General features: G+C 43.3%; 2 protein-coding genes across 4 annotated transcripts in view; both read right to left on the minus strand.

Annotated features, from left to right (window-relative positions):
• Positions 1 to 22,781, minus strand: part of Hpse2 (heparanase 2 (inactive)) — a 1,004,606-nt gene that overhangs the window by 682,230 nt on the left and 299,595 nt on the right. The window lies entirely within an intron of this gene.
• On the minus strand, positions 10,036 to 22,239 carry LOC116891185 (cytochrome P450 2B15). Its single transcript, XM_032892003.1, has 9 exons — positions 22,066 to 22,239; positions 20,288 to 20,450; positions 19,998 to 20,147; positions 18,017 to 18,177; positions 17,123 to 17,299; positions 16,235 to 16,376; positions 14,063 to 14,250; positions 13,751 to 13,892; positions 10,036 to 10,226 (listed from the first exon to the last, which is right to left on the minus strand). The coding sequence occupies exons 1-9, from the start codon at positions 22,237 to 22,239 to the stop codon at positions 10,036 to 10,038; spliced, it is 1,488 nt and encodes a 495-aa protein (XP_032747894.1).

The following is a 22,781-nucleotide window of genomic DNA, read 5'->3' on the forward strand; positions in this document are numbered from 1 at the left end:
CACATCTGTCATTGTTCAATTTCCTTCATGGTTCATAACAACTGAGCTCTCCTTATGACCTGCTTGTCATTTTGTATCTGCTGTTATTCAGATACAGAATGGGGTGGGGATGGTTTTCTTATTCTTCCACCTCCCATTGAAGGGCCCTAGCAGCTTTCGCCCACCTTACACCCACCTGCCTCAGGTCGAGGCTAGGCCAGGTTCCAGCTTCCCACCTCAGGTCGAGGCTAGGCCAAGTTCCATTCCCACCCACAGGAACATTCTTGAGTAGAATATTTTCAGAATGTCCTGACTGATGCTTGCTAGCCAATAGATTTAAGGGTCAATATGGCTAACCAATAAGTTTGAACTGTAACCTTGCTGATGTAACCTGTGACCCTAAAAAGTATAAAAACTGCCGGTTATAGACATTCAGCGTCACCTTCTAGACACTCACCTTGAGGGACTAATTGAAGGTCGACCCTGATGTGCTGCAAAATAAACCTCTTGCTTTCACATCGATCTGAGTCTTGGTGTCTCACTTGGGGGCATCTCGAAGTAAGTACCACTGGCTGAAGGTTGGAGTCTTACGCCATCGTCATACCTAGGATGTTACGTAGTATGTGCTTACTTACTGAACGTTGGCCGATAGTAACAAGCATAACATTCCTTACAAAGGATCAAGCCTCCCCCACTCTTCGCAGGGACTCAAGCCAGCCTGAGAGTGGCAAGCATGACTCTGGCAGGTCTTTCCTTCTTCCCCTACTCTCTGCCTTACTAAAAACCATTCTATTACATTCCCATAGCTAGTCACCAAGTCTATTCCCTTACTTGGTCACTTCCTTCTCCAGAGACTATCAAGATTCAGCTATCAAAGCATTGAAGTTTAGCAATCAAAAGTCCCGTTTGGCTGTCCTAATTAACCTGCCCAACTAGAATTAACCCCTCATCTTAACAGGTGGCTCCCCTTTGAACATTATAGATTGTCATTTGCCTATGGGTCACCTCTGTCTCCTCTCTACCCACTGGCACTCTTTTGTTTTGTTTCTCTGGGACAAACACCCCTCCTCCCTCTCCCTCATTCCCTTTCCCTTCTCTCATTCTTAATCTCCTGTCTTTGTCTCCTTATCCCTCTTCTACCTCCCCCGCCCCTTTGTATATCTCCTTTGTGCTGAGAACTTGGTCTTGAATTGTCCAGAGCAGATACTGACCTTTTCACACTTCCCATGTGTAATATCCAATAATGTCTTGTTAAAGAAAAATCTAAGGTGAGCTAAACAAAATGCTTTTGTATGGAAGTTAAAGAATTTTTTTCAATTTCATGAATAATTTATTGAAAATTTGACAGCAATTTTATTAAATCTGTAAATTGCTTTTGATACAATTGCTATTTTAACAACACTAATTCAAAGAGTGTGAGAATCTGAACTGGTAGATGACTAGAAGGAGATGAAATTTTCCAGACACAACAAGGCAGTTACACATGTGAACTTGCAGAAACTGTGACAGCATGCACTGGAGCCGCACAGGCTGGCATGCCCAGGCGCAGGACCTGCACAAGCTCAAACTAGACCCAACCTGCAGGGAGGGCGGGAGTGGGCACAAAGCCCCATCGATTTGGTAGATTGTAAACAGCTCTTCACAAGAGAACCTGATGGCAGAGGGTAAAATAGAATGTTTTTTCTTTAAGGGAGTGACACTGGGCTGATCAACCGCACTCTAGCATGGTTCCCATGCTCAGGAGAAGTTGGCCAACTCAAATCAAACTCCATGTTTTTAGTGACATTTTAGTGGAGAGAAAAGAAAATGAAGTTAGCCAGGAAGGAAGAGGATTTGTGAGAGGTTGAGGGACAGGAAAGAATATGATTTTAAAAGTAGTCTACAACATTCTCAAATATATATATATATATATATATATATATATATATATATATATATATATATATATATCCAGAAACAGATTCATTAGCTGTAGTTTGTCCCTGTGGAAATGGTCTAGTCAATTTGTGAGCTTATGATTGGCTGAAGCCCAAATGCTGTGAATGGCTGAGACTCAGTTGCTTGGTTACCCCAGAGTATGTTCTTAGGTTACTTTTGTTTGCCCACAAAGCAGGGTAAGGTTCACTGTATACAGAGACCATTTTGAATCAGTATTTATCACCTTGGTATATTTGGACATAGGCCCAATTTATCTATCTAGCCCTCTCACCAACTATTGATGGTAGAGAATAATTATAGGTTTGGAAGGTAGAGGTACTGGTTTTTAAACTTGCTCAAATTGAACACAATAGAAAATGTCAAATTCCAGTTCTTGGCTTCCAAGACCCCTCTTCTTTGCCCCTCTGTTGGATATGCAAAACCATGTTTCTATCCTAGTTCTAGCTTGGCATGATGGGGTCACACAACACTGTAACAAGATCTGACTCACAAGCCTCTAAAGCTGTGTGTGGATATTTTAATGTACAGACAGAATGACAGAAAAAGGTGACCAGTGGGCTAGAAGGATGGCTCAGTAGCTAAGGGCATTTGTTGTTCTTGCAGAGGACCATAGTTTGATCACCAGTACCCACATGATAGCTCACAAATACCTATACCCCAGTTCCAGGGCAACCAATGTACACACATGTGGGGTACATGCATGCAGGCACTCAGGCAAAAATTCATATACATAAAGTAAAGATAAATCTAAAATGATATTTTATGATGAGTACCATCAAAGTATAGATTCTCCTAGAAGTTACAATGTGGCATGCGGCACATGAAAGACCATTGAAGATAATATAAATGAGCAAAGATTTTCGAGGATGGGAATGGAGTCATTAGCAGGGCACTTGCCTAGAATCCACTAGTGAGGGGCTGGGTCCGTGTCTCATTTGTGGAGCGCTTAACATTCTCATGGCCCTGGGTTCATTCCACACACAGCTCCACAAACGAAAAAGAGATGTATTTATTGGGGTTTCCACAGAAAAGCAAGGCAGGACAGCACCAACAGGCTAGGGTAACAATTGTGTGTGTGTGTGTATGTGTGTGTGTGTGTGTGTGTGTGTGTGTGTGTGCGTGTGTGTGTTCGTGCCCATGCACAGAAGTTGTGAGTTGTCATCTTTCATTCTCCACCTTATTCACTTCAAACTTGTTCTCTCATTGAGCCTGAAGTGCATTAATTTGTTCAGCAGCCAAGAAGCCCAAGCAATGCTCCTTTCTCTGCTGCCCCTGCCAGTGATATTGGTACAGCCATACATGGCCATGCCCCTAGTTTTACATGAATGAAGGCGATTTGAACTAGGGTTCTCATGCTTGCACAGCAGGCACATGTAACCCAGAGAGAGACACCTTTCCAGTCCAGTTTTGACTTTCGTTAGTTTCCAATGCCTTCCCCAAAGCTGACTGAGGGAAGGAAAAATAGAATCTCGGTGTGTGAGTGTTAGGTTTTGGAAGTTGGAGGAAGATGTATGTCCCCCGTAGGTCTATATGGTCATTCGATCCTCAGGATGGCCCTATTTGGAGATGGTGAAACTTTTCAGAGGTAAGGACTTGTGAGATGTCCTTAGTCTTGGAGGTATGACTAAAGAGGCTTAGGGGGACCCCTACCTCTTCTTTTTTTCCCCCTTTCCTTCTCCTTTCCTTTCCTTTCCTTTTGTTTCCTTTTCTTCCTTTTCTTTTTTTCTTTCTTCCTTCTTTCCTTTCTTCCTTCCTTTCTTTTCTTTCTTTCTTTCTTTCTTTCTTTCTTTCTTTCTTTCTTTCTTTCTTTCTTTTTCTTTCTTTCTTTCCTCTGTTCTTGAAGTAAGAGTAACTTGTTGCACCAAATGTTTCCTAACACTGCTATACAACATGCCCACCAGATGGCCCACAGCAACAGGACCTCCTGCTTACAGTGGAGCCTTCAAAACTTTGTGCCAAAAGGAACTTTTTCTCTGTGAAATTAGTTGCCATTGCTGTCATTAGAGCAATGAAAAACAGGGAATGGTGGTCTGATCTCCTGGGACTGGTGCTCCTCCTGTAGGGCAAATACTGGAACAAGAGTGACATGGCAGTAAAGGATTCTGGAGATTTCAACATAGGTTCTTAGGCTGAGAGAATGTGACCTGCAGTGTCAGTGTCTTACCTATTCTGTAAAGTCCAAGGTTGCACCAAGCCCAGGTCACGCTAGCACACAGTGGGTTGACGCAATAGCATCTGAGGACAACAGCCTGGGTTACACAGTATAACCCTGAGTCTACATTTTCATTCTCAAAATGTCAGAGACCAAGGGATGTGGTATGCTTGTTTGTTTGTTTGTTTGAATTTTGTTTCGTGACAGGGTCTTACTAGGTAGAATCACTTGGGAAGAAAGTCTCAGTGAGGCATAGTCTACATTGGGTTGTTCCCTGGGCATGTCTGTGGGTGTTTGTCTTGATTGTTAATTGACCCAACCAACTGTGGGTGGCACCATTCCCTGCTTTGGGGACCTGAATATAGTACAGTAGAGAAAATTAGCTAAGTAAATGCAAGGGTGCATTCGTTCTTTCTGCTACTGACTGTGGATGTGATGTGAACCTGTTTTAAGTTCCTGCCTTGACTTCCCCTCCACTGATGGACTAAAACCTGGAATTATAAGCAGAATAAACCCTTCCTCCCCTGTGCTGCTGTTTGTCAGGGTATTTTATCGTGCCAAGAGAAGTGGAACCAAAACAACAGGTGTGTGTGTCTTTGGTTTAATTGCCAAATCCCAAGCTTAGCATCTTGCCTGCCCCCTAGTGGACATCTAGGAAACACTTGTCATATCGATGTTGGAAAACTGAAAAATCCTCCCTCCCTTCAAGGGAATTGAAAAATTCAAGCTATCATCAAGTGGTTTTCCGCTTAATGAGCTTTGTAGGCAAAATAAAGACTTATCCCTGGAAGCTTCTTTGTGAACATTATAAAAAATTAACAAAATATTTACGTTGTGAAATAGAAAATGCATGCTGCCAAAGGAATTTTGCAAACAAAACCTCTTTGTAGGTTGTAAAATACTTTATAAGCCACAAGGTATTTATTAGAGTTCAGTCCTGTGTACAGTCTACAATCGTATCTACGAGCAAGTTTAAACGGTTTTGTAAATGTCCAAGCTTTAAAAAAAAACACCACAAAATATTGTATAAATATCAGACTTTTTATACTGTAGAGTGTTTTAAAAAAACATCAAGGCAGGTGCAGAAAGACAACAGCTTTTTTTTTTCAAAAATTGAAATAGATTTTATACATTAAATTCCTTTTAATTATATAGCACACTCTAAATTTTTGTTGAATTTACATTTGCATATATAAATGCATGTGTATGTGTGTGTGTATGTATATTTAGTGTTCATGTTATGTGTGTATGTGTGTATATGTATGTGTGTGATGTATGTTGTATGTGTGTGTATGTGTTATGTGCTGTATGTATTATGTGTGTGCACAGCAACTGGTTGTTTTATGTGGATACTGGAGGTTCAAATTCAGGTCCTTGTGCATGCCCTGCTCGCACCCCATGACCACCATTGTCTCAGCCTCCACAAGCCTTCCTTCCCTCTTCTTTTCTTTTTTCTCTTTCTGTCTGGCTCTGTTGAGGGCCCTGGATCCCTGCAGCTATAGTTACAGACAGTCATGAACGACCTTGCATTTTTACAGGTAATAAATTCCGGTCCCCTGAATGAGTAGCTTGTGCTCTTCTGCTGAGCTGCCTATCTGGCCTCTGATTGCTAATGGTAGTGCTAACATTAAGTCTATTAAATTATTTCTCAACCCTGAAACTCTAAACATTCTTCCAAGATCAACCATGAAGCCTGTCCTGAGTGATGTGGGGCTACAGTAGGTTGGATGGCCAGAGAGACTTTATGCCATCAAGTGCAAGAGTCAAAGAACTTAAGAGTCCCCACAGTTCCCTTCCCTCCCATTTCTTTAAAAAATAAGTCTCTGTCAAGGCTCTAAACCTTCCCCTGTAACTCTTCCCTGCTCACCCATAAGCCCCATCGCCTGACTCCTGAGGGCATTAAAGAGCAGCACAACACACACACACACACACACACACACACACACACACACACACACACACACACACTGCATCTCTGCCTACCTACAGACCTTACTTCCTGACCAGTTGTCAATCAGAGCATCTTATTATGTAGTACTGCCATCTACTGACCGGAAACAACCACTTAAGGACTCCTGAAGGTAGTACAGCTTCTGGGGATGGGAGGATAGAATTCTGGCAGCAGAGGTGGGATGGGAGTAATGGCACAAGATGGATTAAGTGGTATTAGTAAGGTGAGGGCGGGGTAAGGGAGGGGGTATGGAGAGGGATAGTTAATCCTAAAACCTCAGGGAAAGCCAAGTGTGAACCAACCATTGTAGAAGAAGCTTGTAGAAGTGGATACACATTTCTGAGGCATTTAAATGGAGGCAGTACATCTAGTAGACACCACAGGTCTTTTCATGATATAAAAAAGCCACATGTGGCTGCAATACAAAAGTCTCCATAAGCTCACATACTTGACTCAAAGGGATCCTACTATATGAAAGGATTAGGAGGGGTGGCCTTGTTGGAGCAGTTGTGACTTTGTTGGAAGAAGTGTGTCCCTGGGGTGAACTTTGAGCTTTCCATTGCTCATGTCAGGCCCAGTGTCTGTCTCTTTCTGTTGCCTGCAGACCTGGAGCCGGATGTGGGGCTCTCATCTACCATGTCTGCCTGTGTGCCACCATGCTCCCTGCCATGAGGATAATGGATTAAACTTCTGAAAGTGTAAGACAGCCCCAAATAACTGTTTGCCTTTATAAGAGTTGTCTTGGTCATGGTGTCCTGTGATAGCAATAAAACCCTAAGACAGATATCCTCCAGAATTTTATGGATAGTAAAGCCCTATTGCTGAACACAATACATACTTGAGTCATAGAACATGGAGAAATCAATCAGGTACTGACTGGCCAGGAAGCTTCACCCCCTATTGGCCAGCACTCATAGTGTTAGAAGGTGCTGTGTTGATTACTGGGGAAGGAATACAATCATCAGTCTTACCCAACTCTGAACCCTGTGAGCAACAGTGAGGACCAGCCTACAGAGACATGCCTATAGAACAATGGAAAAACTAATATTATGGGACACTTAGCTTACAACTTTGTGATCAGATTTTAAGGTCCACTTCATAAGATACAGCCCATGCCTAACACTAGTAGGGAGGCCAAGAACACATGGCCAGGTAGATCATAGGCCGTAGAGGAGAACATGCTATTGTTCTGCTAATTGGATATCATACCAAACTCATGCCTAAAGATTTATTTGTATAGTCATAGATTTGCACATCTCTCATCTAGCATCAGAGAAATTTCTTAGCGGTGGCAGTGCACCCCTTCAATCCCAGCACTTGTGAGGAGGCAGAGGTAGGTGGATCTCTGTGAGTTGGAGGCCAGTCTAGTCTATAGAGTGAGTTCCAGTGCAGTCAGGGCTATATGGAAAGACTCCATTTCAACAAGACAACAACAGTAAAAAGAAAAACGAATGAATAAAAACAGAAATACTTAATTTTTGCAGTAGATGGCAATTGACAGAGACCCACAGTTTCCCACAGTGCTGAGAAGAAGAGACTGTGGAATGCATGTGTGTGTGTGTGTGTGTGTGTGTGTGTGTGTGTGAGAGCGTGTGTGTGTGTGTCTGTGTGTGTCTGTGTGTGTGTGTGTGTGTATGTATGTGTGTGTGTGTAAGTAACAACAATGAATGAAAAATTGAAGAAGGTGGAGTATGTGCGATCATTTGGATGGACAGGGAAGAGGGAAATGATGTAAATATATTTTAATCTCAAAAAAGAGGCAATTTTAAAAAGGAGAAGCTGCAACTTTAAGGCCCTCTCTCTTACTTTCCCCTGCTTTTCTTGAAGAGCCGGTTTCTCTGCTGTTATATTTTTGTGATTGGAGGAGGAGGGCGTGTCAGGAATCTGCCTTGGCAAAGCTCCTGGTAACTCTGCAAGGGCTACAGGTCATGCAGGCAAAAATTTAGTAGCTCAGATTTGAGGTCCAAAGCCTCAATTGCTGGTAGGAAATATCATCACATTAGTGGATGTTATGTAAACAGCACTCCCCTTAAGGGAACCTGCAGGTCCCAACAGTGTGGTGTGTGGAGGCAGAGAGGTTCAGGTGACCCCAATAAAAGTGTGGCTCCAGGCCACCTCTGTCAGAAAGTGTCAAGGCAGAAAGAGGGATCAAGGGCAGATAAATTGCAGAACTGGAACAAAGGGAAACCCTTTGGGGACAGGGATTATTTCTGGGCATCATAAGAAGGTTAAATAGGTTTGGCCACACAATGTGTGAGTTGAATGAGTGGCTGGTTTCCTCACATTATTTATGTATTTACTTATTCCTTCCTTGGCAGATGTTTTGACTACGTGGCATCAGCCACCTGTTGTCCCAAGTGCTCACAGTACAGCAGTGAGCAGGACAGTAGGTTGCTCCTTCCTTCACCCAGTGTGGATGCGGTGGAAACATTCTCAGTAAAAGAACTTTTGGAGATTTTTCAGTGATTAAGAGCACTGGCTGCTCTTCCAGAAGACCTTGGTTCGATGCCCAGCACCGACATGCAGAAGCCACAACCATTAGTAACTCCATCCCAAGGCTTCAGATGCCATCTTCTGTCCTCCACAGGTACTGGACACTCACATGATGCAGGGATATAGATACAGACAAACACCAAAACACACCTACATGCACCACACACACACACACACACACACACACACACACACATACAGACAACACACACACACACTACAGACAACACACACACACACACTACAACAAACAAACATAGAAAATAAACCAACCCAACAGTGTTTAACCAAGATGTGGCAGCACAAACCTTTAATCTCAGAACTCAGGAGGCTGAGGCAGATAGAATTCAGTGAGCTCCAGACCAGCCAGGGGTAGATAGTGAGATCCTGTCTCTACAAACAAGCAAGCAAACCACACTCAAACAAAATCATACCTGGGATCCTTTTTTGATTGGTGAGGAAGGTTTGTGTATTTATGAGATCCATGGAGGACTTACAGGGGGATGTTCGAGAACCTAAGTAGAGTCACACAGCTCAATGATGGAGGGCTGAGGAGATACTTGTCTAGAGAGAAGATTCAGGGTGAAGAATCTAAGAGAGAGGATGGGGAAGGTCTGTGAAGGTGTGTGACTGTGGCCTGCACAGTACAGGGGCCTGAGAAGTTGGGTGTGGCATAAGAGGCAGCCAGCATGAAAGGTCACATCCTTGCCTTTTCTACAAGACACACAAGTCAGGCCAGTCCATTGACACAAAGGTCAAACGGAAGTGGCACTGTGGGTTGTCAGTGTTGGGGAGGTTATGGAGAGAAGGGATGAGGGACTGATCTTTGAATAGGTTGGGGCTTGGAGTGGTGTTGGTTAAATGGGACAAGATACCTGGAATTAGATAGTGAAGTTGTACGTATTGTGAATAAGTTAAAGGAGATTAAAATATAAACATTAAGATATAGTCACGTTAAAATCTGGGTGTAGGTCCATGTGCCTGTGATGGCAGCATTGGGCAGGAGATTGAGATTTCAAGACATCTTTGAACATATATAGGATTTTGAGGTCAGTGTGAACTACATGATCCTCTGGATCAGAATACAAAACTAAACAATTTTGTCAGCTTCGTTATATGAATTTCATCTGAATCTAAACACAAGCAGGGGAGGGGTCGCTCTTCTCAACTCACAGCATGATCTTGTTCCCCACTACTCACTAGCACTGTGATACATTCATGGGGTCTCTTACTCATCTATAAATGGGGTCCTCACACATGACCCTCCAACACAACACACGGGAGTAGGGTGGAGCCAACTCAAGAGAAACCATCTGTAGTCTATTCACACAGATCCTGGAATATAGACTGCTGGCAAGTAGGGACTATGGCTGTTAACAAGCATGAGAGAGCTGACTCAGAACAAGCTGTGGCCTCCAGAAGTCTCTCTGTCTGTACATCAAGAAAGGCCCTTCGTTAGCTTTTCCTATTCCATTCACAGGATATGGAATTGGGGACATGTGAGTCCGTTAACACTCCTCTCTCAACCCACACAGCGGGACAGGAAGTGAATCTGGTATGGTGAGGGTATTTTGCTTATACCACTGTTAATGGGAGTGAGGTCAATGTCCTCAGGAGCCACAGCGCTTGCCAAAGAGAAGTTCTGGAGGATGGCGGTGAAGAAAATGAACAATTCATTTCGGGCAATGCCTTCTCCAAGACAAATGCGCTTTCCTGTGGGCATAAAGGACAAGTCATGTGAGCCTCAGGGCCATATATAGCCTTTGTATTGTTTCATCCCTAAACCCAGACAACCATGACCATTGCGATGAAATGTGTGAGTTTGTCCCTTAACCCACAATGCTAAGAAATTATAAAGAAACCCTCCAAACCTTAAAAAAGCCATGCAAAATATTTGGTGGCTGACTGGCATTCACTTGTGAGAGCTGGATTTTCAAAGCATCTATTGCCCTAGAGGAAGTTGGGACCACCTAGGAGTTGAGGGTGGACAGGTGGGTGGGTGTGACCATTTTATAACATGGTACCTTTAGGATTTTTCATTTCTCTCATGAAGGTGATGGTTGACATCTTGCAAAGTTATTATGAGCACAAAGTTAATGTTTGTAATGACTCTTTAACTGACATCTGGCTGGTATTAATAATTCTATATGAACCAGACCCGGTGGTGGATGCCTGTAATTCTAACACATAGGAAAGTTGGCGGAGATGGATCATAGCTTCAAAACTGTCTGGGCTGTGTAGCAAGGACTCCCCCCCATGCAATCTTAAAAAAAAAAACCAAGGAAGAGAAGGAAGGGGAGGAAGAGGAGGAAAGAAGAAAGTGGGAGGAAGAAAAAGGTGGAAGAATACAGGAGAGTGAGGAGAAAGAAAAGAAGAAAAGCTATTCGTGTAGCGTGTTTATGTGCGTGTGCAGAAGTTGTTTCTTAATCTCCCTCATCCCCTTTCTGCTATCAACCCTAGATTGATGAGTTTCAACAAGTTCCTATCCGAACAGTTCAGATGATTGAGAGAGAGCAGGTACACAGGATAAGGGGTCTGTGGCACCCACCAGGTTCTCAGAGGCATAAGGAGCCCTTGCTTGTTGGAAACGCAGGCATGGAGCACCATAGAGCAAAGGGAGCCTGAAAGGTCATATGTATGCACCACAGCCTGCCCTGAACCTCAGTGATGTATACCCCATGCCCCAGGACATCCAGGGAGGGATTTCTCAACAATTCCTGTGCCTGTTGTTGGGAATGTGCCCTGGGTGGGAGTAATTAGGAAAAGCACCCCATCCCTTTAACATGTTCTTTCCATAATTTAGGTGACAGAAGCTTAGTCATTTATGGAGTATCTCTCTGAGATGGTTCTCTTACAACCGGTTTTGTGACCCAGAGTTTTCCAGAACAGCTTAATGACTTACCTCCCTCTCTCTCAATAGGATGTCCCCAGGCCTGGAGCTGGTGATTTGGACACCTTCCATGGTTCTTTGGCTGTAATGCTTTTGGGTTTCATTTATTTTTCTTGTGGGTCAGGGCAGTCAACATTTATCTTCTTACCCACCAGACATTATTTTTCTTTCACTTTTTTCCTTTTTTCTACTTATTTTTTGTGTAAACTCCCTATTATTTCTCTCTCTCTGCCCCTCCTCTCTTCCCCCTCCCCTATGCATCCTCTCTCTTCCTGCCCCTCCACTTCCTTTCTCCCTCTCCTTCCCTTTTTCTCCCACCCTCTCTCTCCCTCTTCTTCTTCTGTTCCCTTCTCTTTCTTTACCTTTTCACCTCTCTCCTTTCTTTCCCCCTGCCTATCCTTTCTTTTTCCCTTCTTACTCCCTCTCCTCCTCTCCCCTCTCTCCATCTCTCCCCATCTTCCCTCCCTCTCTTTCCTCTCTTCCTTTTCTTTCCTTGTCATGTGTTTGTGCAGCAGCCCCCTCTTTATGTCTCATTGATCTCATTTCTTACTTTTTCCTCTCTTCATTTTCCATCATCTTCCTCTGTTCTTTCACCCTCACCTCCTTATTAGACCCTTCCATCCTTCTTCTTCTACTGTCTCACTCCACTGTGTATCCTAAAATCCTCTTTCTGCCATGGTTGTCTTGTGTCCTGCTTTCTTTCTGTTGTCCTGACAAATATCCCAATAAAATCAACATGGATGAGGAATGGTCTCTTCTCTGACTTACAATTCCAGATGACTGACTGTCATGCCAGAGAAGTAAAAAAAGCAAGAGCTGGGAAGAGCTGGTCATGACACATCCACAGTCCAGAGCATGCTGCCTACTTCCTTAGACCTCAGCTTAGATCTCACCTCTCTTTCAGGGCCTCAAAAAAACAAACTAATGCTACCCACAATGGGCTGGGTCTTCCCATATCAGTTAACAGTCAAGGAACAGACCATGCTAATATAGGCAATTCCTCAACTGAAACTCTCTTCTCAGCTAATTCTATGTTCACACATTGACACTTAACATTGACTAGTACAGCATGTCCCATCTTCCCGTGCCTCCTGTTGCAATTCCAATCTTTCTCTATCATCTACTCTCTGTCTCTAGCCTTATTTATCTCCATTCCTGTCTCCCTCTAAACTTACAACTATGGAATGGAGACATTCACTTTTATCCAACTACTGGTCTCCACACTGAGTACAGATTAAGTAAGGGAGAAAGCCAATACATTTGATATTTCAGGGGAGAGCTGAGCCCTGAGTCACTGAACTCTCTGACACTCAACTGTAGACAGAGTCTTTGGATGTGGCTCAGTGGTAGATACCCTGCCAGGAATTCTCCAGTGAGGGAATGAGTGTGTGGCTCAGTGATAGAGGCCCTGCCTAGTATTCCCCAGTGAGGGACTGGGGGTGTCATCAGTGTTAGAGTCCCTGCCTAACATTTGCAAATCAGGTTCAATCAATACCACAGTATTGATTGTATGAGGAGTACTTTCTTGGACTTTCTTTTATCTCCAAACCTCTGTCTATATAGAGTTTCTCATGGCTAGACCTTCTTAAAATGAATTCAATTTGGCAGAAGACTGACCATATACATAACAAAAAAAACCTAACTTTATTAGTGGTGAACTGCAAACTGTATTGATGTTATATTGCACCAGCATGTAACTATTATGCTAGCAAATAACTGAATCACAGCCAAGCATAGCTGCAAACCAATCCCAGGCTGCCAACTACTACAGCATGGCCAAGTAAGAGAAGAGTGGAACTGGCATGAGTCAGGATATAGCCACATCCTCAACTACAAATGACTCACCTCTGACCAACTTTACTATCTGTTGAAACTTCTAACTTTTTCTGACTCAGGATATTAACCATTATGAATGGGTTCTTTGCTCAAATAGATGGTCATGATTTCTCTTGCAATTGAATAAGCTATGGAATATTTAATGTAGTCAGGGGCAAGTGTGTCAAGACATGCACCATAACCCCAGTGCTCATTGATAAAGTCAATACTTCCTCAGCTGTCAAGGCCCAACCAAGCTCATGGCCGTGTTCATAAATGACGTTGGTTGTTTTTGCTGTTGTTTCTTAAGCAAATGAATTTTCTCAGGTTTAGAGGCTTTTAAATACTCCTCCAAAATCCTCCTGACCAGGATTTAGTTCAAGAAACCCCTCATGGTGCTTCATCCCCAGGGTAGATAGGACAGTTCAGGCAAGGGCTGGGACAGACTCAGTAAACTGGGACTTTATTGGTTTGTATCCCGAGTGTGGGCCTGCCTCTAGTGTCTAGAAAAGGAATCACAGGTCTTTCTCACCTGTGGAGAAGGGCAGAAAAGCTTCACTCTTCTTCAGTGTCCCATTGGCATCCAGGAAGTGCTCAGGATTGAAGGTGTCTGGGTGGTCAAAGTACTGTGGGTCATGGAGAGCTGAACTCAGGATGGGGTAAACCTCAGTGTTCTAGGAGAAGTTATAAAATATGAAGGGGTTAACATATCCTGACTCCCATATGTAAAACAGTCAGTCCCTAGGAAACACAGTCCTGGAAAACCACAGATAGGATGAGGTTCGTGATTAGGAAAGTGGAGGATTCTCATGGAGTAGCGATGAGGAATTGAGGCTGGCCTCACCTTGGGGAGCAGGTACCCTCGGAACATGGTGTCTTTGGTGACTCTGTGTGGTAAACCAATTGGGGCAAGATCTGCAAATCTCTGAATCTCATGGATGACTGCATCAGTGTATGGCATTTTGGTACGATCATCAAGGGTTGGTAGCCGGTGTGAGCCAATCACCTGATCAATCTCCTTTTGGACTTTCTCTGCATAGAAAGGGGAGACAATAGACAGTGCCCCTTTTCAGAGGCAATCCATAGCAACCTGCTTTCTGGGGTCCAATAACCCAGGAATAGTTAAGAGTTTCTGCTGAGAAACACAGTGCTCCTTGGATGCACACACCTGTGCTTCTCTCAAGGACCTGTCTCTCCATCCATGTGTAGAGCATGCTAGAGTCTCTTCTTAATAAGCTCCAGTTTTGCTTGTAAAAGAGAGAAAAGTAAAATCTTAGGCAAAGGGCCATTTCAACTGTCAATCCAGAGTGAGGCTGGAGGAAAAAATGGCAAGAATGTAATGAATGAATGAACGTTATCAATTGTATTCCTGCACTCAGGTCTATTCTCTCTCTCTCTCTCTCTCTCTCTCTCTCTCTCTCTCTCTCTCTCTCTCTTCCCTTTGCAGGAAATTCATAATTAAAATTGAGGGGTCTGAAGAGATGACTCAATTTTTTAAGAGCACTTGCTGTTCATTGAGGGGACACCCAGATTCAATTCCCATCATCCATTTCAGCTTAAACTCTCTGTAATTCCAAGTCCCTGTGATTTGACACCCTCACACAGACATATGTAGCCAAAACAACAATGCACATTAAATTAAAATAAATTTTAACATCTAGGCTAATAATCTAATTTTACATTCTCAGAAATAAAAGGAAAGTAAATTACTGTATGCATAACAACATGTAAAATATGAACATGTTAGCTGAGTTAATAGTTCAACTAATAAATGCACTTGACTTGCAAGCCTGACATCCTGACTTTGACACCCAGAGCCCATGTGCAGGTGGAAGAAGATTACAGAATACACAAACTTCTCTTATGTCTATTCATGAGCTTTGCAAGGCATACTCAAAATAACTTCAAATCGTTTTTAAAATTTTAAAATGCATGTATGCAAGTCAACCAAGAAATGGATGAGCCAGCTTATAAAAGGAAAGATTGATGAGTGACAGAAATAAGATGTGTATCTTCGACTTATTACTCATTATAGTAATCGATTAAAATAAATAATTGTTTCATAAACACAAATATTAATCAACACAACTAATCAATGATCAATTGAATGTTAAATTTAATGAAGATTAATATAGGAATTAAAAGTTGTATTGAATGATACATAAATCATGGCTAAATGAGTGAGTTATTAAATGGAGACATGGAGGAATAGGTGGACACATGAATGGTGAGTTCAAAGGTCAGTTGGAAGCATTAGAGAATGAAAAGGTTCATATTTCAATGGACCAATGAATCAATAACAATAGCCCACACAGATATTCCCAATCAAAGAATAAAACTCATGAGTTGGTTAATCCAAATGAATGAATGAATGATATGTCCTTGTGTGAATCAGAGACGAAAAATCAAGGATTAACAATGTATGGGTATACAGATGAGCAGGTGACTATATGAATGGGTGAATAGGCTTATAGATGGATGAGTGGAAAAATGGATGAGTGCATATGGAGAATAGATGTATGGATTAGTGAACAGAGTGGGTGAATGGATGAAGAGGCAGATGGATAGAAAGATGAGTGCATGGATGGATGTAAGACAGAAGGAAAGAAGGAAGGACAGGATAGATGGCTGGATGGGTGGATAGATGGATTGATGAATGGATGTAAAGACAGAAAGATAGAAGAAGGGAAGGATGGTTGGATTGATGGATGGATGCAAGTACAAAAGGAGAAGGAGGGAAGGAAGTTTGGATTGATGGATGGAGGGATGGATGTAAAGACAGAAAGACAGAAAGAGGGAAGGATGTTTGAATCAACCTTTAAGTGATAGGAGGAAACAACACAATATGATCAGCCAATTGCTCATTCACACACCACCACAGCACTGCCTTTGATTAAAGGAAACCAAACAAAGCCTTCAGAGCTCCAGATGTAAGAAGCCCATGTCTCTCTTATTCCCACAAACCCCTGCAGCCAAAAGGAAGTTGAAGATCCCCAACTGTTCACCCATGGCACACCTGCGACGCGGGGGTACTTGAGCATGATCAGGAAGCTGTAACGGAGCGTGGTGCTGGTGGTCTCGGTGCCAGCAAAGAAGAGAGAGAGCACAGAGATCACAAGGTTCTGGTGATGGAACTCTGTGTGATGGTTGGACTTCTCCTGGTTCCAGATGGGAGAGAGAAGGAAGGGTCAGGGATGACTGGATCCTTGCAGTGATTCATGTGCCTTTCTAGTCACTGTCCGTGTGTCCCACACTATCTGGACCACTGGGCACGTGTCCCCTCACCAGTTCATACCACTTCTGGACCAATTGGCATGGGTCCTCTCAGCAGTTCACACCACTTGTCTCATTATCTCTTACCCTCTTTATATTCAGTCTTCCCTGGACTCCTCTGGTCTTTAGAATCTCACTCTTCCGTCTCTTTGGTAATTTCCAGCTCTTGTTTAGAAAATATTTATTATATGTATATTTATGTGTGTATGACTGTGTGTGTCTGCAGTGTGTGTGTATGTGTGTGTGTTGTGTGTGTGTGTTTGCAGAAGACCTAGGAAACAGCGTTGGAGTTCATCGAGCTGGAGTTACATACGATTATGAGAAGCCTAACATAGGTTCTGCGAAAGGAACTCCAGTCATCTACCATATTGGACAGTGTTTCTAAACCATGAGCCATCTCTCTAGACTCTGTGGTCTTCTCTGCTTTTCATTCTTTGCCCTGTTTCTTCCCCAGGCACACCCCTTCTCTTTCCCTGTCATTTTCTCCTCCCTTTCTCTTTTCCTCCAGATGGTCTACATCTCCTCTACTCTTTTTTATCTCTTCTCAGCATCCTCTCTCCCCTTTTTTTCTATGACACTATTCCCATCCTTCAGTCTCACCCACCCCCTCTCTCATCCATGCAGGACTCACCTTCTCCATGCGCAGAAGGTAGGTATCGATGAAGTCTCGTGGAGCATTGGGGTCCAATGTAGCCCTGTGCTTCTCCACACTGTGGTCAATGTAGTTGAGGATTTCTTGTAGGTTTTTGGAGATTTGTTTGTGGACACCGGGAAAGTATTTCAGGAAGCCAGAGAAAAGCTCAAACACCTATAAGAAAGAGAGACTCAGGGGCTCACCTGGAGCTGTCAGATCACAGGAAGTGGGCAGTGCTCCTAGGTACTCAGATTTCATGAAGCAATGCCCCCTCACACTACACTACACTACACTACACTACACACACACACACACACACACACACACGCACACACAGAGCATACATATACATGCTTTTGAACTGTAGTCTCTAACCTTTGTCTTGCACTCTTTGTATCTCTTTTGTCTTTCCTCTGTGCTCCTTCCTAAGCCTCTTTGCTCAATTGTGTTTGTTTCAATTTGTGGGTTGTGGGTGTGTATGTCATTTAAGCAAGATTGGCCTTAAACTCAATATGTAGCCATGGATCAACCTGAATTGTTGATCCCCCAGATTTCACCACCCAAATGCTGGAATTTCATGCTTTGTATATCACCAAACCCAGCATATACAATGTTGGGGAGGAACCCAGGGGATCCTGCATGGAAACATAGCATTCAGTCTTCTGAGCTACATCTTCATAATATATCATTTTTTCTTCATGTATGGATGGCTCTGTACATTCAGGTCTCTCTAACCTGTTAAACATGCCCCCTTCCTGCCTCCAGGTCAGCCTCCTTATTTCTCTGTGCTGTCTTTGTCTTTCTTCTAGCCCTAACAAACTCCCTCTTTCACCCACAAAGCAATCTTTTGTTTTCTCTGCCCTGGATGCTCCTCTCTTCCCACCTACTGACCTGGCTGGACAATGAACACATAAGGGCAAATGTCTGATAGATCAGATCCAGCAGACGCAGGAACTGGTGGTCTTTGTAGTCAAAGCGCTCTCCAAAGACAATGGAGCAGATGATGTTTGCTGCGATGGACTGGAAGAAGGAGGTGGGGTTCAGGAGAGCTCCTGGAGAACGAGGAGGCAAGACAAGAGGCAGGAAATATAGAACCAGGGAAATATCTGAATTTATTTCCATCTCATGAGGCTCTCCACACCACTCACTACTCAAAAAATAGCAAAAGCAGGTGACCTTGATAGCACATATGATGGACCAAGCCTTATTCTAAGCATTGAATAAATCATTTTATTTTACTTCCCAGGATATTGGACATAAGATGCAGTGTTGTTAGCATACAGAGAGGGTAGCTAAGATCACTAAGAGACCATTCATGACAGGGGGCAGGATTCAGACTGCCAAGGGCTGAGAAGGACAGCATGTATAGTTAGTCTTCACAATGCACCGCCTCCCTGGTCACCATTTTGACTATGAGCTGATAGTTAATTCCCAGTGACAGAAAGAGCCAAGAAAGTTTCAAGGACTTCCTGTGTGGATTAAGTTCTGAGCACCCCACTCCCATCTGCCCATCTTCCTCCATCCCTTCTGAGACTTCTAGGCTCTGTGGTGTTTAAGAAGCTATCAGGACCTGCTGCCTGCTGTCTTGGTATGCCAGTTTCTTTCATGGCGCCGGGTGGTTGGAGGGCTGTTGTCTGTCCAACCGTATTAAACCCTTGTTGCCCTCTCCCCAAAGCTGGCTTGTCTATAGTTTCTGATTCCCTGTAGAACCTTCCCTGAGCTAGTCAGTTTTACTCTCAGCCTTACAGCTTGTTTTCCTTTGGATCCTCCATCTCCATGACTTCTCTCTCCCGCCACTCTTCCCAATTTCTGCATCTTTATTCCTCTCCTGCTTCTGTACCTCAGCTCACCACCTCAGCTCTCATTAGAAACATCAATAAGAGAAAGGCAACTGCTTGCTGTAAATAAATAGAGCTGCAAAGAAGTCTCCAAGATGCCCTTGTTATAAGGAATCATGAAGGATCCAGAATTGCCTTAGAATTCTATCAAACGACAACTCCTATTAACCTCTTTCCTCACTGATTCTCATCAAAACAAGCACAGGAACTAGAGATTCTATTTAGAACATGTTGGAAAATTTTCCTGCTTCCTTCACTTTACCTAAGCTCTATATTTGCCTTTCACTAAGACCAGCAGTTGTCAACCTGTGGGTCATGATCCCTTGGACATCAAACAACACAGCAGTTGCTTGAGTCCATCAGAAAACACAGATATTTACATTATGATTCCTAATGTCAGAAAAATTACAGTTATGAAGTAGGAACAATAATAATTTTATGAGGAACTGTATTAAAGAATAGTATTAGGAAAGATGAGACTGATGGGACTAAGAACATTGTGGGTTGGAGAGGGCATGACAAAGATTAAATGAAGGTGGTCTTGAACTCTATGTGTGGTAGAAGATGACCTTGAAAATCTCAGCATTCTCCCTCCACCTCTGTACTGTGGATTACAACCACACCCCACCATGGAACTAAAAGCACTCTCCAACTCACCCTCAGCCACAGTGTAAGACAGGACCTCACAATGTGGATAGTACTGGACTTGAACTCATGACCATCTTGTCTCAGCCTTCTGAGTTCTGAGATGACAAGTGTACACCAATCATATCCAACTGACAGATAAAATTAATTTAAAGATTGATTTTCTGTACACAAGTGACCAGCATAGTTTATCTGTCTCCAAGATAATTGTGGATAATTTAAACCTCACTTTTCTTTTACTGTCTCTGTATTTCTCTCTCCCCACCTTTGTCCATGCCTACCTTTCACCACCTCATCTCTTTTCTGTCTCTCTCATCTTTCTCTACCCTTGTGTGTCTTTCTTTGTTTGGGCCCTCATATCTTCTTAATGCCCATTCTCCAAGTCTCACCCTTGTATTTCTTCAGTTCCTCCACCAAACATTGGGCCTCTTCCTTTATCCTCTCCTCTACACTCCGCTTTCCCATCCCAAAGTGTCTCATGGTGACCAGAGAGAATCGCCGAAGGATCTTCCAACGTTCCCCATTGGCAAAGATCAAACCTAAGAAAGCAGGGCAAACGTGGGTAGGTGGGTTACATTGGGTTCAGAGAATCTGGAGTCCGTCCCCACAGCTTGGGTTCCACCTCTCAGACTCACCTACCTGGGCCACATCCTCCCCTCCACCCTGTCCCATATCTTACCATATCCCTGTACAACTGGATGGAGCACAGCAACTGTTCCCCGACCAGAGAAAGCTTCAGCTTGGTCCACCAGAGCCTCTCTTATGGTGTCTGTCCCACACAACATGACCACGGGCCTTGTTCCAAGGTGTACTGTGAACACATCTCCATATTTTTCTTGAAGCTGCCAAACCACAAGAGCACCAGGATTGTGTCAAGTCAGCACAGACATTGTTAAACTGTTAAAACACTTAGATACAGATGGATAAATAGGCTACCCTTCCCCTTCTGATGATCAAACAGTGAAGCAGTTCTACTCTGTTGGCTGTATGTTTTAATCAGTGCACCAGAAATGTAGAGTTTGGATAGGAATTAGAGGTCAGAGAGCGAGTAGTTATGACTGGGTCTGTATCGACTTGGAGGCCTGCCTGGCCTACATAAGGTCTTATCTCAAAACAAAATAAATAGATATGGATCTATTTATAGATATGAATATGTATATATACAATGTAGATATAGACCCATGATCATGCCCTTCAGTTTGGTCAGCAATTCCTGGCATGTCATCTAGAAACCATTCTTCTAGTGACCCAGCTTCAATTTGATAAATATCTCCTGACAACAGTCAGAAGAATAGCCCTGACACACCCACTGATTACTCAGAGGAGAAATGGATGAACCCTGGTTGTAGTCATGAGTGTCAACCAGGTCTACAGTACAGACTGTCAGGAAACTACCTATCAGTTCAACTATCTCTGCGCATGTCCAGGGAATTGGTCCCAGGAATATCAAAACCTTCCAGTGCTGAAAGCCTATGAATAGAATGGTGCATGTTTGCAAACAGCTTACCCTCATCGTCTTTTGTAACCTTTATCTCAGTCTAGAGGTCCATGAAGCTAACAGAAATGAGGAAATGGAAATGGTCAGGTCTCATGTTGTTTAGGAAATAATTCTATGAAAAAGCTCTATATATTTGATGTGTTTATAATTTTAGGTGGGGTCACAACACCATACCTTATGGAACAGTGAAATAACAATCTACAGATCAGATAATCAATATCATATGAAACTTGAAGGAGGATCATGAGTTTGTGATTAGCCTGGGGAAAGTAGGGCAACCTTGTCTCAAAAGATAAATAAATATGAATGGCTATGCTACTGAATCCAGGTGGCTGTTCTGTTACACACCAAAGGAAGGCAGGAAGTCAGGATCACTGCCACCATATCATCTCTCTCAATGGGACATGGAGTCATGGATTTTCATTGATTATTAATGAACAAGTGATAAGTTATCATGAAATACCATTTGTGAAGCAACAATTCTGAGAATGGTAAAGATGGTGCCAGTGTCTGAGGCTTGGGCAGTGCATGGTGTTTATAACTGATTGGCCCTATCTACCTACTCACCTCACCTCCTGTCCCTCCTCTCCTCCTCTTTCTCCTAGAACACCTCAGGCTAATCTCTTTTGTTGGCAGGAGCAAAATGTATGGTTGATTCCTCTGATACTTTTCTTTCTCTTCTAGAAAAGACAGGCCCCGAGGAGTGAAACTACATGCTTACACCTCAATACCTCCATACCTCTTGCACTACAAGCACAGTGCCCCAAACAGTTCCAACACAGGAAGACTTGCCTGTCTATCTGAGCACCGTCATCACAAGACAGCATGTTACCTTTCACTCAGAGACTTCCCCAACTGAATCTAAAGTCTGTAAGGAGTCCCTTGCTCTTCCTGCTGAGTGACCTCCAGGAGCCAACACAGGCTAAGCCCACAGGGCTCAAGTCCTGTACATGTCTCACCTGCATGAAAGAACGCAGAAGGCCTCTTCTGTTCATCTGTAAGAGGTTCCCCAAGAAGGGCAGGGGAGGAGGTCCTGGTGGCAAGTGGCCATGGGTCTTTGGCTGATTTTGGCTGACTAATAATAGCAAGAAGCCCACAGTGAAAGTGAGGAGGAGGAAGACACTGAGTTCCATGGTCCTGGTCTAACCACTGTTGACTTCAGGGAACAGTCCAGCAGGATCTTTTATCATGAGCCCGCCTCCCTCCTCACTTAAGCAACTCCAGGTGTTCCCGCCTCCCGGTCTCATCACTGTCCAGGTATGTGAGCACCCATACTTCCTGTTTAGGCTCCTGGTGACCTGTTCACTCCCCATTCCCTTATCCCAACCTTAGATGTTGGCAAAGACATCATGAAATAGATACACAGGACAGAAGGCATTGGAAGTAACACATTTCGATTTCTGCACTTGTCAGTTTACTTTTATCTGCTCATTTACTTAGGCATGAATCTGTGTATGCTGCATATATGAAGGAACGTTTCCTTTCTCCATTTATTTATTTATTTATTTATTTATTTATTTATTTATTTATTTATTTATTTATTTATTGAATCATTTTGTATCCCTATTACTGCCTCCTCCACAAGATCCCCCCCTCCATCACCCCATAGTCCTCTACCCATCCTTCCCTCTCCTTCTACTCTGAGAGGGCGGGGGCTCCCACTGGCTATCTGCCT

This window comes from Rattus rattus, chromosome 2 (genome assembly GCF_011064425.1).
Source record: "Rattus rattus isolate New Zealand chromosome 2, Rrattus_CSIRO_v1, whole genome shotgun sequence".
NCBI lineage: Eukaryota > Metazoa > Chordata > Mammalia > Rodentia > Muridae > Rattus > Rattus rattus.

Bases quoted from the DNA above. Each gene is read 5' to 3' on its own strand.
- LOC116891185 (XM_032892003.1), bottom strand. From the start codon at position 22,239: ATGGAACTCAGTGTCTTCCTCCTCCTCACTTTCACTGTGGGCTTCTTG. The intron at 20,148-20,287 runs GTAAGATATGGG...CTGCTTTCTTAG, and splicing joins TCCAGTTGTACAGGGATATG to GTTTGATCTTTGCCAATGGG. The intron at 10,227-13,750 runs GTGAGAAAGACC...TTATGCCCACAG, and splicing joins TTTTCTGCCCTTCTCCACAG to GAAAGCGCATTTGTCTTGGA.